At 43.4% G+C, this 19,241-nt stretch overlaps 1 protein-coding gene across 1 annotated transcript in view; it reads left to right on the top strand.

The window, feature by feature from the left end:
* fbxo41 (F-box protein 41) overlaps positions 1 to 19,241 on the top strand; it is a 105,011-nt gene that overhangs the window by 74,984 nt on the left and 10,786 nt on the right. The window contains exons 5-11 of the mRNA XM_045206950.1: positions 5,316 to 5,389; positions 10,431 to 10,828; positions 13,345 to 13,592; positions 13,971 to 14,086; positions 14,684 to 14,836; positions 18,764 to 18,859; positions 19,035 to 19,153. Coding sequence (XP_045062885.1) covers positions 5,316 to 5,389; positions 10,431 to 10,828; positions 13,345 to 13,592; positions 13,971 to 14,086; positions 14,684 to 14,836; positions 18,764 to 18,859; positions 19,035 to 19,153 — 1,204 coding nt within the window. The remainder of the gene's footprint in view (positions 1 to 5,315; positions 5,390 to 10,430; positions 10,829 to 13,344; positions 13,593 to 13,970; positions 14,087 to 14,683; positions 14,837 to 18,763; positions 18,860 to 19,034; positions 19,154 to 19,241) is intronic.

Below are 19,241 nucleotides of genomic sequence, written 5' to 3'. Positions count from 1 at the left end.
TCAACCTATTAATTATGAAAATATAAAAAATGCCCTATTACTAGGCTATTCAAAATCAAATACAAATTCACTATACCGCAGGCTATACTGTAGGCTAACTCTGTAAGCCGCCCTGCACAATCAATGAACCAACCACATCACCAAGGCCTATAAGTTCTCTCCCAGACTCATGGATAGAAAGCGTAGCATAAGGTAACCTGTCCATCCAGTATCCATAATAATACAGTCCACACTCAAAAGCGATCTCTAGAATTTGTTACATTTTGGACCAATTATGTACCAAAGACATCTTAAATCAGTATAAAAAAAAAAAAAATTATGTTGCGTAATATGCGGTAAGCTATGTATTGTATAACGGCACAATCATTATTTTAATTCATTTATTTTTTTTCGGGCTTGGGCTCAAATACAGTATAGGCCTATGCGTATGCGTATGGGTTTAATGATCACCTTAGAAAGCGCTGTCCATTTCATTGTTATGCTTTTTTTATTTTTTTTATTTTTTTATTTCACCTTTATTTAACCAGGTAAGCCAGTTGAGAACAGGTTCTCATTTACAACTGCGACCTGGCCAAGATAAAGCAAAGCAGTGCAATAAAAACAACACAGAGTTACATATGGGGTAAAAAACATAAAGTCAAAAATACAACAGAAAATATATATACAGTGTGTGCAAATGTAGCAAGTTATGGAGGTAAGGCAATAAATAGGCTATAGTGCAAAATAATTACAATAGTATTAACACTGGAATGCTAGATGTGCAAGAGATTATGTGCAAATAGAGATACTGGGGTGCAAAAGAGCAAAATAAATAACAATATAGGGATGAGGTAGTTGGGTGGGCTAATTTCAGATGGGCTGTGTACAGGTGCAGTGATCGGTAAGGTGCTCTGACAACTGATGCTTAAAGTTATTGAGGGAGATAAGAGTCTCCAGCTTCAGAGATTTTTGCAATTCGTTCCAGTCATTGGCAGCAGAGAACTGGAAGGAATGGCGGCCAAAGGAGGTGTTGGCTTTGGGAATGACCAGTGAGATATACCTGCTGGAGCGCAGACTACGGGTGGGTGCTGCTATGGTGACCAATGAGCTAAGATAAGGCGGGGATTTGCTTAGCAGTGATTTATAGATGGCCTGGAGCCAGTGGGTTTGACGACGAACATGTAGTGAGGACCAGCCAACAAGAGCGTACAGGTCACAGTGGTGGGTAGTGTATGGGGCTTTGGAGACAAAACGGATGGCACTGTGATAGACTACATCCAATTTGCTGAGTAGAGTGTTGGAGGCTATTTTGTAAATGACATCGCCGAAGTCTTTGAAACAACATCCACAACGACCATGTTTTCCACTCAGTTTCTTTCTTCAATCTTATCAGTCACAGCGAGGTGAGTTTGAAAAGCACAATACTGTTTTGATGATAAGTGTTTGATGTGATTTTCGATTTCATTTGCATTGATGTCAGAGTGGTTAGATGGACAATAGAGCCCTGAGTACCAGGCCATTAGCGACCTGATGGTCGTTAGCGAGTTGGGTACTACCAACGCATGTCCAGGGTGCATAACGAGATTTACTGCGGTCATGACTCATAACTGCTGGTGTGGCGGTAATAGGGTCACCCCAACAGCCCTACTCGTGCCCCTACTGTCATTGATATTACAGCCTTTTTCATTGCGCCATCTTGGTCAGGTCATTATTGTAAAAAAGAATGTGTACTCAAGGACTTACCTGGTTAAATAAAGACAAAATACAGTGCCTTCAGAAAGTATTCATACCCCTTGACTTATTTCACATTTTGTTGTTACAGCCTGAATTCAAAATTGATTAAATATTTTTTTTTACTCACCAATCTACACACAATACCCCATAATAAAGTTAAACATTTTTTTAGAAATTGTAGCTAATTTATTCAAAATGAAATACAGAAATATCTCATTTATATAAGTATTCACACCCCTGAGTCATTACTTTGTAGAAGCACCTTTGGCAGCGATAACAGCTGTGAATCTTTCTGTCTCTAAGAGCTTTCCACAACTGGATTGTGCAACATTTGCCCATTATGCTTTTCTAAATTCTTCAAGCTCCGTCAAATTGGTTGTTGATCATTGCTAGACAACCATTTCTGGTCTTGCCATAGATTTTCAATAGATTTAAGTCAAAACTGTAACTTTGCCACTCAGGAACATTCAATGTCTTCTTGGAAAGCAACTCTAGTGTAGATTTGACCTTGTGTATCAGGTTATTATCCTGCTGAAAGGTGAATTCATCACCCAGTGTCTGGTGGAAAGCAGACTGAACCAGGTATTCCTCTAGGATTTTGCCTGTGCTTAGCCCCATTCCATGTCTTTTTTATCTTGTAAAACTCCCCAGTCCTTAATGATTAAAAGCATGCCCATAACATGATGCAGCCACCACTATGCTTGAAAATATGGAGAGTGGTATTCCGTCATGTGTTAAGCAAATTTTGACTCCTGAACTTATTTAGGCTTGCCATAACAAAGGGGTTGAATATTTATTGACTCAATACATTTTAGCTTTTCTTTTTTATTAATTTGTAAAAATGTCTAAAAACATAATTCCACTTTGACATTATGGGGTATTGTGTGTAGGCCAGTGACACGAAATCTCAATTTAATCCATTTTAAATTCAGGCTGTAACACAACAAAATGTGAAAAAGGTCAAGGGGTGTGAATACTTTCTGAAGGCACTTGTAGGTAAGATTGAGCTGGATAGAAAAGTCATCCGTTGATGCACTTCCATCACAATGTTTTCACCTATCCTATATTCTCAAATCAGTTTAGATGAAGGAAAGGAGACGAGAAGAAGACAGTGTTCCTATTGAGATGCACCCCTTGTCTTTTTCCTAGTCAGAAATCATGTTTGAATCCTGCTGATAGTGTGTGTGTGTGTGTGTGTGTGTGTGTGTGTGTATATACAGTGTCTTCGGAAAGTATTCAGACCCCTTGACTTTTTTCACATTTTGTTACGTTACAGCCTTATTCTAAAATTGATTAGTGTTTTTTTCCCTAATCAAGCTACACACAGTACCCCATAATGACAAAGCAAAAACTGGTTTTTAGAAATGTTTGCTAATTTATAAAAAATAAAAAAATGTAAATATTACATTTACATAAGTATTCAGACCTGATTACAGCATCAAGTCTTCTTGGGTATGACACAACAAAATTGGCCCACCTGTATTTGGGGAGTTTCTCCCATTCTTCTCTGCAGATCCTCTCAAGCTCTGTCAGGTTGGATGGGGAGTGTTGCTGCACAGCTATTTTCAGGTCTCTCCAGAGATGTTCGATCGGGTTCAAGTCCGGGCTCTGGCTGGGACACTCAAGGACATTCAGAGACTTGTCACAAAGCCACTCCTGCATTGTCTTGGCTGTGTGCTTAGGGTTGTTGTCCTGTTAGAAGGTGGACCTTCACCCCAGTCTGAAGTTCTGAGCGCTCTGGAGCAGGTTTCCATCAAGGATCTCTCTGTTCTTTGCCCCGTTCATCTTTGCTTCGATCCTGACTAGTCTTTCAGTCCCTGCTGCTGAAAAACATCCCCACAGCATGATGCTGCCACCACCATGCTTCACCGTAGGGATGGTGCCAGGTTTCCTCCAGACGTGACGCTTGGCATTCAGGCCAAAGTTCAATCTTGGTTTCATCAGACCAGAGAATCTTGTTTGTCATGGTCTGAGAGTCTTTAGGTGCCTTTTGGCAAACTCCAAGCAGGCTGTCATGTGCCTTTTACTGAGGAGTGGCTTCCGTCTAGCCACTCTACCATGAAGGACTGATTGGTGGAGTGCTGCAGAGATGGTTGTCCTTCTGGAAGGTTCTCCCATCTCCACAGAGGAACTCTAGAGCTCTGTCAGAGTGACCATCGGGTTCTTGGTCACGTCCCTGACCATGGCCCTTCTCCCCCGATTTCTCAGTTTGGCCGGGCGGCCAGCTCTAGGAAGAGTCTGGGTGGTTCCAAACTTCTTCCATTTAAGAATGATGGCAGCCACTGTGTTCTTGGGGACCTTGTGCCTCGACACAATCCTGTCTCGGAGCTCTACGGACAATTCCTTCGACCTCATGGCTTGGTTTTTGCTCTGACATGCTCTGTCAACTGTGGGACTTTATATACACAGGTGTGTACCTTTCCAAATCATGTCCAATCAATTGAATTTACCACAGATGGACTCCATTCAAGTTGTAGAAATCATCTAAAGGATGATCAATGGGAACAGGATGCACCTGAGCTCAATTTCGAGTCTCATAGCAAAGGGTCTGAATACTTATATAAATAAGGTTTATCTGTTTTTATTTGTTATAAATTTGCTAACATTTCTAAAAACCTGTTTTCGCTTTGTCATAATGGGGTGTTCTGTGTAGATTGCTGAGGATTTTTTATTTATTTAATCCATTTTAGAATAAGGCTGTAACATAACAAAATGAATAAAGTGAAGGGGTCTGAATACTTTCCGAAGGCACTGTATATAATACTGTATTGTTTGGCCCCTGGTGGCTTCTCACAGCTTAACACATGTATTTATATCTAAAGAAGAGCTGTTGATTCTCATTCTTTGATTAACTACACACAGTATGTTAATATTTCATTTGGGAATGTGAGTGTTTTAGCCAATCACTACCTCCGTTGAATGTGAAGCTGTTTTAAACGAATCCGCTCTTGGGCTTTGAATGAGAGTACGTCCTAATTATTATGGGTCATTTCAAAAGGTATCACACCTATACACCAGCATTTGAAGTAAGTCTATGTTTTATGTGCTTCAGTTTATAGTGGTTGGTTGGTGTGTGTGTAAATAGTGTTTATTTGAAACATGGAGTAGATTGAAGAGAAGCACTAACAGTGGGATGTGTTGTTGACCCTTGACAAACAAACTATCCTCTGAACAGAACACAGCAGTAAATAGTTGCAGGGCACAACAACAGAATATTTAGGTCTATTCAACATTCACTGTGAGTTACAGAACACAGGAGATTGGTGGCACCTTAATAGGGGAGGATTGGCTCATGCTAATGACTGGAGCGGAATTAGTGGAATGGTAACAAATACATCAAACGCATGGTTTCCAGATGTTTGATGCCATTCCATTTGCGCCATTCCGGCCATTATTATGAGCCGTTCCCTCAGCAGCCTCCTGTGTTACAGACAGGACACAAACGGAGGAGTATTTTCACTACAATGTGTAAAGTCCTGTTTTTTTAAAAATATTTTATTTTAGAAGTATCAGAATTCAAGGAAACCGTTTAATGCATTGACACACCTGTCGCTCTCCGCCCCATCTCTCTCTCTCTCTCCCTCCCTCTCTCTCTTCCTCAGAGGAACTCCAGTATCTCGGGGACGTCCAGGGGCATGTACCAGGTCTCAGACCGACGATCCTCTCCCAGCACCGGGTAAGCCAGTCCTCCACACGCTATCCCTCACTGCACTGCTCTCCGCCACACAAACAAAGTAGCATAAACTTGCCCGTACACACTGATCTAAGGCCAGTTGTGTCCCCTCCCCATGGTTGAGGTTGGAATAGAGGGAGATGAGCTGATTCTAGATCTGTGCCTATGGGTGACCTCTATATCCCATCTTCACTCTCTGCACTGTAAGTGACTTTGGATAAGAGTATCTGTTAAAGGTAAGATGCAATGCAATGCAACCCCCTGGTGCACTTAGGTACAGTGACTTGATGTGGGGCCCTATGCTTGGAGTCCAGTAGATGGATTCTGAGCACCAGACCGTGGTCTGAAGTGAGGCGGTGTGCATCAGACTGTGGCAACACTGACTCAGACCGAACTGGACTCCTGCCCCCACCTTTGGAAGGTATCAGAGGGCACCAGCCAGGTAGTGTTTGTCCAGTACTGTGCCCTGGCCCCTGACAGCCTCACAAAACACAACACAACATCCTGTTTAACTGCCAGGCGCTGAAGTGAGGCCGACTCTGTCAGCAATGCAGAAACAGTAGGGGAATGTTCTGTCCTAGCTCTCCCTCCTGCCACTATGCATTCCACTCACACCAAACGCACACAAGCAAACATGGCACACACATACACACAAAAGCAGCCGAGGGGCATCGCCACTGCTCTTTGACACATGCTTGTAAACAACGGTGGTCAAAGACAGTAAGGACTTAGTGTCATTCTTGCTTTCTCAAGCCTGGCTGCCTCTGGAGGGAGAGGGAGAGGGAGAGGGAGAGGGAGAGGGAGAGGGAGGGGGAGGGGGAGGGAGAGAGGGAGAGAGAGAGAGAGAGAGAATTTATTTGTAAAAAGCTCCCTGTATTAGTGAACTATGTGATTATGTTGGGTATAAATAAACAAGCAAACATTACATTGGAATGAAATAGTAAGTTACAGGTGCTTTTCGCACTATTAATTATTCAATTCTAAATGTTGAAGTTTCACTCACTGACACTAAAGTCACCCTATTGGCTTTCAGATCGTCACCGACTGATTTGCTTATCTTTGTGCAATGATGCATCTTCATGTGTATTTTGATTTGAGTGGCTCATTGAATGGTCAAAATTAGACCCCTATCTCATGCATTTTGAGATACGCATCTCATAAATGTTGCTTCACTGCTGATCCAAACCCACCCACACTGGGCTGCATCCCAAATGGCATCTTATTCCCTATTTAGCACACTACTTTTGTAAATAAAAAGGGAATAGTGTGCCTTTTGGTATGCAGCCCTGGAGCCCTAGTATGATGATCAAGCTCCATATCACCATATTATCATATCCACTCAGAACATTGGGAATAGTGTATTTTTTGTTCAGACTAAATTTAGACCTTTTTTGCATCATTATGTAAGCCACCTTAACACTGTGTGTGTTTGTGTGTGTGCACGTGCGTGTTTCTGTGAGTGCGTGTGCGCGCACGTGTGTAACACATGACTTACCATCCTTCTGTCACACAACTTCCGCGTGCCTCAGACGATGACATCATCCCTCTTTGTCCTTCGTTTTTGGCGAGACAATCATGACGTCACACACACCCCTGCCAGGCCTTCCCCAGGACAGTGAATCACGATGGTAGTTAGTCACTAAGTGACCCTTTCACTTCCTAGATTAGAACATTCCATAATTGCCCTCGGCCTACCAGAGATGAATATTATTTATTTGTTCCAAATGCAGTGACGGAAGATGCTATTTAGGTGCTTGTTTGATGAAAAATAGATATTTGACACTTTGCATATTTGGGTTTAAAAATATATTCTATTGTTGCTTTATTGACGTGGTCTTTATCGTTCACACTGAAATCATCGACTCCATTTTGCACCGAGATGGCTACTCTGTCGCCCATCCTGAGCCCCACTGTGCATTACTGGTCAGGAAACTGTACTTCCCTGTTATACACTTGAATAATGATCTGTACCCAATTAGCCAGCTCTGCTGATTGATTCCACAATATTGATCCAACATGTGGCTTTTATTGCTAAAGCCACCACTCCAATATAGGTTGTGTACCAAGTGCCACCTTATTCCCTATACAGTGTGCTACTTTTGACTAGAGCCCTATCTGCCCTGGTCAAAAGTACGGCACTATAAAGGGAATAGGGTGCCAATTGGGATGCAACCAAAGTCACATTGCGAAGTGGCCTCTCCTCTGTTTCTTAAGCGGTGTCACTAGGGTCTATGTATGAGTATTCTCCCGTAGTGGAGATGAGGTGAACACATGCACCTTTGGGACTATTCCATTGGTTCCATGGTGCCAGGCAAGCTCAATCAAGCACAGATGATGTATTTAAAATAAAAAAGTACTATTTGAATCCAGGTCTGGTGTGGATTTACCAGGTTCACCTGGAATCTCTATCTTCATACCAACTTCTAATTATTACACTGCAGGAGTCGTATAGCAACTTGATATAATCACCTAGACTGTTTTACATTCACTCTGAATTCAGGATGCATTAGCTACGGTCGCTAATTAGCTAGCTGTTGTGTTTGATGTCAAAGTCATGTAGCGTGTGTACATGTCAGTGCTGAAAGGTTGAGGAAGGTTCACTGATTGTTTTGTAGAGTTTTAATGCAGTTATGTAGGACACAAAAGTAATAACGGAACCGGAAAAGCCTTATAATTATTTACCATTGTAATTTTGTTAAAAAAAGAATACAAGTATGCACTAATATCACACAAAGTGAATCTCGATTAGGTTTTGAAGGACTGAATGGAAGTCTGCCTTTTGGTGTGCAGTTCATAACCTGGGTATGCCAGATGATCTATTCTGTTCTATTCTATTTCGTTACTTGCCTATTATGTAGAGGAAAGTTATCGGTATAGTAATTTAACAACAGCTTCACTCTCTCTCTCTCGCTCTCTGTCTGTCTCTCTCTGTCTGTGCGTGCGCTCTGGCTGCTTCAGAAAAACCGCTGTTTCCAGAAGCAGTCACTGTAGTCAATTTTGCCCCAAAGCAATCCCTCCCTCACTCCTCATGATCTAAATTGGTCTACTTCATATTTCATCAGAGCTTCAAGGACTTTTATGCTGAAGTAGTATCTTCACTCTCCACTGATGTTATTCTACATTTTGAGATACAGTCTAAAATAGTTGTTGTTGTGTAGTTGAAGCGTTGTGTCAGCACCAAGAGTTTGTCTTTGTCCATGCATGATGAAGAGGGGATGTGTTTACAGCTTGGTTTGATATGCTGGCTTATCAACTCAAATGTCTCCCTCAGTTGACTACAAACTCAATATCAGAAATGATTTCTGAAAAAGGGATAGTAGTAGACCATAATAATGTTAATGATACATGTTATATAGTGGAGCAGATTTTCATTTAACACAAAATCTAAAAGTGCTTTACACGTAGGCATACATGTTTTAAAGCAATTGGTTATATTGAAATGCTGAGGAAAAGGAATTTAACACACATATCTACAGTATCTAGCTACAGTATCTATCTATCTCAAAGAATATGTAATGATATACCAACCTATTAAAAATTCCCCTTCCCATACATACACTACATGACCAAAAGTATGTTGAAACCTGCTCGTCGAACATCTCATTCCAAAATCATGGGCATTAATATGGAGTTGGTCCCCCCTTTGCTGCAATAACAGCCTCCACTCTTCTGGGAAGGTGTTCTACTAGATGTTGGAATATTGCTGCGGGGACTTGCTTCCATTCAGCCACAAAAGCATTAGTGAGGTCGGGCAACTTTACACCGCTCCAGCTGACGCTTGGCATTGCGCATGGTGATCTTAGGCTTGTGTGCGGCTGCTCAGCCATGGAAACCCATTTCATGGAGCTCCCGACGAACAGTTATTGTGCTGACGTTGCTTCCAGAGGCAGTTTGGAACTCGGTAGTGAGTGTTGCAACCGAGGACAGACATTTGTTTATTTATTTTTTTGCAGCTAATTTTACATACAGTTGAAAGTTTCTGCTGTACAAATGCCCGCGGTCTCCACTTAACCCAGTAATAATCCAGAGCACAGGAGCTGGGTATAAATATGAATATGTATATCCATGAAAAATGGCCACTAGCATAAAAGCTGCATTTGTTTTCGCCCTACTTTATTCATGGTTCATATTATTGGTAAGGGAATTATTCCTCCTGTTTTTCAGGCTGACTTTGAAGCACTATGTTGTAAAATATTCAGTAAACTTTATAACCTAAAAGGCTCTGTAGGTGCATTGATTGACAATCACGTACTTGACTCCATGTTGAGGTGTGTGTCTGTCAATGGCGAAAGTGTCCCTCCCTGTCAATGCTACAGGGAAGGACATGTTAAATTGTGCCTCTCTGATTTTTGGGACAAGTAAGCTCATGAACTGCATTCTGGGTAAAAATAGCTGTCCTCGAGGGCCTTGAGGGGCACAGTGTTTCCACCCAGGACTATGGCTAGAATCTTAGACACTGCCAAGACATTACAGTCAAATATGTCTCTACAAACTTAAAGGGACACACCACATCACTATTCAAATATGTCTCCACAAACTTAGTTAAAGGGACACCCTCAAAACACACCTAGACAACTGTCTCACACCCAACCCTGTGCAGTTACTATAGTTAAAAAAACAAACTGTGTAAATATTCATTGCGGTTAGCAGATATTCTTCGTTTTGGAAGTTGTTAATCTTACAAAGGACTCAGTAAGTATTGGTCTATACTGAGCTGTGGAAACCATGGCAACACACTTTTGAGCTGTATAATCATGTGGTATCAGGAAGTGACAATGTGTGGTCACTCTGCTACCACTTCTACTCATCTCAGCCAATCACTGACCTGACAAACAGATCTGGGACCAGGCTACAGTAATGCAGATTGCCTATCTGATGGAACCTGGATAGAGAAATATAATACTGTATACTTTTCAATGGTTCTGTCTGTTAGTTGTCCATATGTAAAGTGTCCACTAAAGGTTCTTTGAGTTATGTTTTTTTACGTGGTGCCTCTGAGTATAACTCATCCCTTCTCTTCCGCTCTCGCCCTCTCTCTCCCCAGAGCGTCGGGCCGGGTCAAGTCCTGCTCCCAGGGCTCGGGCGGGGGCTACGACAGCGGCGAAAGCGTGGAGATGCACCCCATGGAAGAGTGCCCCGAGGGCCAGTACTACCACGTCCAGTGTCGGCTGGGGGAAGGGGGCGGACAGGGAGGGGGCGGACAGTGCTACGAGAGGGCCGGGGTGTCCCGGAGCTGGGGACTCCGCAAGCAGGCCATCCAGAACTGGCAGCGGCGACCGTACCGGAACAGCACGGAGGGGGAGGAGGGTGACATGTCGGACGTGGGCTCCAGGACTACCGAGTCGGAGGCGGAGATGTGGGAGCAGCAGGAGAGGAGGGCCACCATGGCCGAGACGCAGCAGTCTGGAGCACCAAGACAATCTGGATACCGTCTTGGCACAGGTAGGACTGGATAGGAGGCTAGGCTAAGCTAGGCCGCTAATCTTTACCTTGGTTAGGTACAGTACAGTAAGAGGGAAGGCTAGGCTACGTCACTAATGTTTACCTTGCCTAGGCACAGGTACAGTACGGTAGGACGCTACGTCGCTAATCTTAACCTTTGTTGACTGGCCTTTATTTAGCCAGGTAGGAGGCTAAGTCACTTACCATTAGTTTATCCTGATTTATCCTTTGATTGATTGATTGCTTTATTGTTACTCAGCAGATACTTGTAATGTAATAGTGTGTACTGGTGCATTACAGAAAGAATCAGTAATTTCTAAAGGGAACAGCTGTCACACGTCTGGCACACCGTATGACCCTGATAGCCTGCCTGCCATCCTGCCAATGGCACCTGCAGCACACACACACACACAGACACACAGACAGACAGAATCTCCTCCTTCACACACACACACACACACACACACACACACACGACACACAGACTCCCCTCCCTCCCTCACGCACACACACACACACACACACACACACACACACACACACACACACACACACACACACACACACACACACACAGACAGACAGAATCCCCTCCCTCACACACACACACACACACACACACACAGAATGCCTCCATCCCCTCCCTCCAACACACACACACACACACACTGTCCTGCGGCCCAAGCTAACAGTAGTCAGGTCTGTCAGAGAAGGATAGAAGGACGGTGGCTGGTGTGAAACTGGGTCATGGCTGTTCTAGTCCGAGGTGTTCCAGGGTAAGGCTGTCCAGAGAACAGTGAGGGACGACTAATGACCAGAGCGCTCCCCAAACTGATTCCGAATCAGCCCAGGGTGCCCTGTCATAGAGGGATGACTTTTCACCAGACTGCTCTACACACTAGCCAGATAGATGAGGCATGAACAACCTCCAGGGGATGGCATGGAATGACAGTGTGTGTGTGCACGTATGTGGATGCCTTTGTGTGTGTGCTTGTGTTTGTGTACCATTCCCAGTCTTTATACTGTCATGTGACAGTATGACTAAACTTTCTCATATTGATAGAGTCATAGGGCTTTCTTCAAAAGTAGTGCACTATAAATGGGAATAGCGTGCCATTTGGGACGCAGTCATTGATAATGTTGATGAGAAAACCAATGGATAGCTATTCTTTACCTCCACCACTCCTGGTTCAAACACAGCAAGCATCTATCTCTCTCCCTTAATTGCCTTCTCCAGCCAAGATCCCACGATTCCTGGCTGGCGACCTCCATTTTATTTAGAAACACCTTGCTTGTGTCTCAAATGGCACCCTATTCCCTATTTGGTGCACTACTTTTCTACTAGGGACAGTAGGGAATAGTGCCGTTTGGGATGCACACCTTTTGCACATGGCATTAGCCACAGTCAGAGAGACCAGGTGCATCATGCTAGGAGAGAGTAAGGATGCTTCCCAAATGGCACCCTATTCCCTATATGCGCCCTGGTCAAAAGTAGTGCACTATAAAGGGAATAGGGGGCCATTTGGGATGTAGCCTTAAAACTAGGACAGAAGCCATTGAAACATGCCCATTTTGCCTTACATGGACACATTTTGGGCAAAAGATAGGCCTACCCTATTTCCTGTGGGTCCTTTTGGCTACAGCTACTTGGTAAAGGAGCTACTGTAAACCCAAATAGGCAATAAAGCTGTCATTTTTTACACAACCCAGAATGTCTCGTATGAGAATTCAAATTGGCACCTCCAACATTACATAATATTACTTGTCATGTAAATTAGATGTTATATTCTGACATTGCCCTCCATGTAAGATTCTCAAAGCATTTGCCAGGATTGAGTTTGAAATGGCACATATCAACATATCACACAGTATGACTGTTAGCATGCATTGGTAAATCGCTAGCTAGCGTAGGCGGTGTGCCTCTAGCTGCGAGGCCTGTTGCTTCAAAGGCCTCCTTCGCTTCTTCTTTTCCAAGGCCAACAGCGATGACACGGGTGATGACTCATCACATGGATTGATGCCTGCTGGGAGAGATGGATGCTAGAGTCGGTTTGGTCACATTGTATTGGCCAATACAGTACATGTCTTCAATGGCAGATCATTTGAATGCTCATGTCTGTGTTTGAGGGTAAATGCAATAAATCTCAAGTGGATCGCTTGCACCACATTGTGGATATTTTGTAGAATGCCACTGTAATATATTTGCGACTCAGGATGGCGTCTCTAACTAACCTCCGTCTCTTTCCCCTCCACCTCTCTTTCTTTGACTAAACTCCCTGCCTCCTCATCCTCCTCTCTTGCTCTCTCCTCTCCTTCACCTTTCTCTTTTCTTTACATACCCGCCTTCTCATCATCCCCCTCCTTTTTCTTCAACCCCCTCTCCCCCTCCCTCTTCCTCTGACTAATATCCCTGTCCCTCCCCCTCCTGTCTATTTCTCTTTTCCCCTCTCCATCACTCTCTTCCTTCACCTAACATCTCTATCCTCTTCTCTCTTTCTCTCTTCCCGACCCTGCAGGGCGGTCCGAGGGGGGCTACCGCCACAACAAGCCGTGTCGCCACGACAAGAGCCCGTCCCGGTCCAACAACGAGGTGATCAGCCCGGAGATACTGAAGATGAGGGCGGCTCTGTTCTGTATCTTTACCTACCTGGATACCAAGACCCTGTTGAGGGCCGCAGAGGTCTGCAGGGACTGGAGGTTTGTGGCCCGCCACCCTGCCGTGTGGACCCGGGTGCTGCTGGAGAACGCCCGCATTTCCTCCAAGGTAGAGGACACGGATTTTACACACGGAAGAACAGACAAACCCATGTACACACACCATGAGGCTGCTGAGGGGAGAACGGAGCAAATGGAATGGCATCAAACACCTGGAAACCATGTGTTTGATGTATTTGATACCATTCCACTGATTCCGCTCCAGTCATTACCACAAGCCTGTTCTCCCCAATTAAGGTGCCACCAACCTCCTGTGGTACACACACATTATGCACCTGCACGCACGCACACCGATTCTGCTGATAGTTTACTTGCAATAATTGTGATATGTGTTTGTTTTCTCTACACTAACCTAAAAGTTGCATGCAGTAGGTGCTTCGAGCGCCTGCTAAATGACTCAAATGTAACTGTAATCTCTTCGTCCCAGTTCCTGAGTACACTGTCCCAGTGGTGCACCCAGACCCATTCCCTCATCCTCCAGAACCTCAAACCACGACAGAGGGGCAAAAAGGAGATCAAGGAGGAGTACCTCAAGAGCACACGGTGAGAGGAGAGGCGTGTGTGTGTGTATCATGGAGGGATTTCCCTCTGTACAGCGAACAGCAGGGGTCTGCAGTACTCTCCCTCCTTCTGTCTCCCCCATCATCCCTCCTATCCCTCTCCCCATCACCCTAGTCTATAAACCGTAGCAGGTTGAGAATGTGCTGAGTCAGAAAGCCCCAGGCTCTATCTCATTCCTGACATTGTGTGTGTTTGTGTATGTGTGTATGCACAGCCTTGTGTGTGTATGAGTGTGCACACTGCAATTGCATGCTTGCTCGCTTGCGTTCTCCCTCCTTAGCCTTCTGAATACAAAATGGATTTTATTTGATTATGCTTTCCACAAACAAATTGAAAATGTTTTAGTACAAAACATTTAATGCCATGCATTATTAACATTATACTGCTAAGACGGATAAGTCCAGAGGCATAAATTGTTGCAGTGCCTTGTTCAACTCAAGGACAATACTCGTTCTAATTGGTTATTCAGGAACAATGGTTGTGCTCTGTCGCTCTCTCTGTCGCTCCCACTCTGTTTTTCTGTCTGTTTGTCTGTCTCTCTCTCCTCTTACTTTTTCTCCCTCCCTCCCTCCCTCGCAGTGGTTGTCTGGAGGAGGGTCTGGAGTCCTTGCTGAAGGCTACAGGAGGGAACCTATTGATCTTCAAGGTGTCCCATTGTCCCAACCTGCTAACTGACCGCTCCCTGTGGCTCGCCAGCTGCTACTGCCGAGCCCTGCAGGCCGTCACATACAGGTACTACCACCAGGGGGCGATCACACATAATACAGTACAGTCTGTATATATACTATATAATACAGTTTACATACAATACAATATAGTACAGTGGATTCGGAAAGTATTCAGACCCTTGACTTTTTCCACATTTTGTTACGTTACAGCCTTATTCTAAAATGTATTAAATAGTTTTTTCCCCTAATCAATCTACACATAATACCCCATAATGACAAATGAAAAACAGGTTTTTAGCAGACCCTTTACTCAGTACTTTCTTGAAGGATCTTTGGCAGCGATTACAGCCTCGAGTCTTCTTGGGTATGACGCTACAAGCTTGGCACACCTGTATTTGGGGAGTTTCTCCCATTTTTCTCTGCAGATCCTCTCAAGCTCTGTCAGGTTGGATGGGGAGCGTTGCTGCACAGCTATTTTCAGGTCCCTCCAGAGATGTTCGATAGGATTCAAGTCTGGGCTCTGGCTGGGCCACTCAAGGACATTCAGAGACTTGTCCCGAAGCCACTCCTGCGTTGTCTTGGCTGTGTGCTTAGGGTCGTTGTCCTGTTGGAAGGTGAACCTTCGCCCCAGTCTGAGGTCCAGAGCGCTCTGGAGCAGGTTTTCATCAAGGATCCCTCTGTACTTTGCTCTGCTAATCTTTCCCTTGATCCTGACTAGTCTCCCAGTCCCTGACGTGACGCTTGGCATTCAGGCCAAAGAGTTCAATCTTGGTTTCATCAGACCAGAGAATCTTGCTTCTCATGGTCTGAGTCCTTTAGGTGCCTTTTGGCAAACTCCAAGCGGGCTGTCATGTGCCTTTTACTGAGGAGTGGCTTCCGTCTGGCCACTCTATCATAAAGGCCTGATTGGTGGAGTGCTGCAGAGATGGTTGTCCTTCTGGAAGGTTCTCCCATCTCCATAGAGGAACTCTGGAGCTCTCTCAGAGTGACCATCGGGTCCTTGGTCACCTCCCTGACCAAGGCCCTTCTCCCCCGATTGCTCAGTTTGGCCGGGCGGCCAGCTCTAGGAAGAGTCTTGGTGGTTCCAAACTTCTTCCATTTAAGAATGATGGAGGCCACTGTGTTCTTGGGGACCTTCAATGCTGCAGAAACCTTCCCCAGATCTGTGCCTCGAAACAATCCTGTCTCGGAGCTCTATGGACAATTCCTTTGACCTCATGGCTTGGTTTTTGCTCTGACATGCACTGTCAACTGTGGACCTTATATAGACAGGTGTGTGCCTTTCCAAATTTTACATTTTAGTCATTTAGCAGTCGCTCTTATAGTTAGTGAGTGCATACATTATTATTTTTTTTATTTTTTCAAATCATGTCCAATCAATTGAATTTACCACAGGTGGACTCCAATCAAGTTGTAGAAACATCTCAAGGATGATCAATGGAAACAGCTACATTTTGAGTCTCATAGCAAATGGTCTGAATACTTATGTAAATAAGGTATTTCTGTTTTTTATATTTAATACATTTGCAAAATCTGCAAAAAACTGTTTTCGCTTTGTCATTATGGGGTATTGTGTGTAGATTGATGAGGATTTTTATTTATTTAGTCCATTTTAGAATAAGGCTGTAACGTAACAAAATGTGGAAAAAGGGAAGGGGTCTGAATACTTTCCGAATGCACTGTATGTCGCAAGTAAAAGCCTTGGGTAGCGATTTGATACAGTTCTAAGTCTGGAAGGTAAAACTACCCTCAGACATAGGAAGATGTAAAACTTTCCTTTTTATTCTATGAATTAGTATTACCAAAAATAAATACAAAACCTTCGGGAGCATATGCCATTCTGAAGAGGTTTATTGTATGGGAAGATTATTCCATTTAATTAGATCTGTTTTCATACTGTTCAGTAAATGAATAAAGTTATCTTTATATTTGTTGTTGTCACTTATTAAGCATCCTAAGTATTTAATATTGTTTTTGTGGTCCACTTATACATTGCTGTAGATCATGTGGGAGAGAGGGGACATCCCTGTCTTGTGCCCCTTTCTAAAGGAATTTCATCACAATGTATTATTTGTGTATATTTTAGCTTTAGGACATTTATATATTTATTTAATTAGTTGTTTCTGCCATTAGTGTGTAGCCTAAGCCTAAGCTTTAGGGCCTAACTACGCTCCAATTGCCAAATGATTTTGGGAACTTGGGCAGAAAAAGTTAACGTCGATCCACTGAGGCAAAAAGGACAATGTCGGAGTTTAATTCTATAAGAGAAAAACTGCAAAATGGAGAGTTGAAAATCAATAGAAGGGAGGACCAGAACAATAGCCTAATGTTCGCGAACGATTTGGTGAAGTGGTAAAAGAGGATGATGGCAGTTATTGGTAGAGCATGGCGTTTGCAACGCCAGGGTTGTGGGTTCGATTCCCACGGGGGGCCAGTATGAAAAAATTATAATGTATGCACTCACTAACTGTAAGTCGCTCTGGATAAGAGCGTCTGCTAAATGACTAAAAATGTAAATGTAAATGTGATGATTGCGTGGCGCTATACAAATTCAACAGTCACAAGACGGGGACTTCAAAATGGCATGTCAAGGGAACTGTAGGCTACTGTTCAGATGGGTTAAATGGAATAGTATCCTGAAATCTGGACACTGACTGTAGGTCTATAACCTCTCACATAACCTAATATAACATTAACTCCTGTAGAATTAAGCATTTCTTGCAGTAAAATTATAGACCAAATGTACATTTTGACTTACAGTAGTGGAGAAATATGATTTATTTATTTCAGCATCTTGAGAGAATGAATGTGTAGTTAGGGGACATCTGTAAAGGTGGTATATTTATCAGCATCATAAAAGCTGATAGTATTTCAACCACATAAAATATGCATCCAAGTCGAACTGAAATCTTATCAGAAACATGTTGGGTAGTATTCACACCTTTTTCATTTCCTTAAAACCGGTCAAACTGATGTCATTTGGAAATTTTGTTTTGAGTTATTGCATTTTCTCCCGGTCCCTAAACGTCTTTGCTGCGCAATAGAAGGAGAGATGAAAGAACTTTACAAAAGTCAACTAGATTGAATCATTTGTTCTATCGATTTATGACATTATTCTGGTGAGCAAGGGTTTATTTAGTATTCTAGGGCAACAATTAATGACAGAAGAGAAGCTGCATGTATCTAATTATAGAAAAGTTGACTAACAAACAGTGTACCAAGATGTGGGAAATTATAAGCAGAAACATAGGCCTTTCTCTGACTGTACAGTATATTTTCTATATTTGCAGTTTAGGGTCGGGTGCGGGCCTAAGATTTTCACTTTATCACATATAGTCGGGTGGTTGCGGATGGGTTATTAGAAATTGCGGGTTATCACTAGCGTGCGTCGATGGGGCAGAAGTCCGTTAGTTATGATTCTGGACGGTCAGATAGTTAGCAACAATGACAAGAAGCTGACATGTGGGGAATTGTAAGTGGCTCATTTCAACTCATTGTATCTTGTTATTGATACCATATCTTGTTTTGAGGTGTTTTGACTCTTATCACATCTATGCAAATATGGCAATAAAATTCTAGCTAGCTAACCAACAACTGTAACGATGTATTTGAGAGACAACAAGTGCTCATTGTGCAAATGTATTTATATTTTCAATAAAGATTTGGAGAGGAAATATAGTTTACATGTTGTCAACAATCCTTTGATTCTAAGCCAACTCCGCCTGTTTTGCTCCACGATTGCGCATGCATCGGTTTTGTTGCTAAACAATCCACCCGTCAATACAGGTACTACCACCAGGGGGTGCTCACACACTATACAATATAATACAGTACAGTATACTGTAAGTACACTAGCATTAAATCTGCCACATTAAATCAGCAGAAGAGCCGCGTTTGGCCCGCGTGCCATGAGTTTGAGACCCCTGATATTATGAATGGGTGTCTAGATGATATACAATGATGTATAGTGACTTGGTGTTTTTTGTTCCAGGAGTGCCACAGACCCCGTAGGACAGGAGGTGATCTGGGCTCTAGGAGCAGGCTGTAGAGACATAATCTCCCTCCAGGTGGCACCACTACATCCATGGTGAGAGGCAACTCTTAGCACACTTTTATTTTATGAATACCGTTAACACATCTATTGTAACGATCTCTCTCTCTCTCTCTCTCTCTCTCTCTCTCTCTCTCTCTCTCTCTCGCTCTCTCGCTCTCGCTCTCGCTCTCGCTCTCACTCTCGCTCTCTCTCTCTCTCTCTCCTCCAGCCAACAACCGGCTCGCTTCAGCAACCGATGCCTGCAGACCATTGGCCGATGCTGGCCACACCTCAGAGCCTTGGGCGTGGGCGGGGCAGGGTGTGGCATTCAGGGGCTAGCCTCGTTGGGTGAGTAAATTAATTTGGATAAATATCTCATGAATATTTAATATATAAACTGATATAGGGACTATTCTTTCAGAAAAAATAAACAATT

Source organism: Coregonus clupeaformis, chromosome 24 (assembly GCF_020615455.1).
Source record: "Coregonus clupeaformis isolate EN_2021a chromosome 24, ASM2061545v1, whole genome shotgun sequence".
In the NCBI taxonomy this organism is placed as follows: domain Eukaryota; kingdom Metazoa; phylum Chordata; class Actinopteri; order Salmoniformes; family Salmonidae; genus Coregonus; species Coregonus clupeaformis.
Note: the sequence above shows the minus strand (reverse complement) of the source record. Positions and strands in the feature narration are given on the sequence as shown.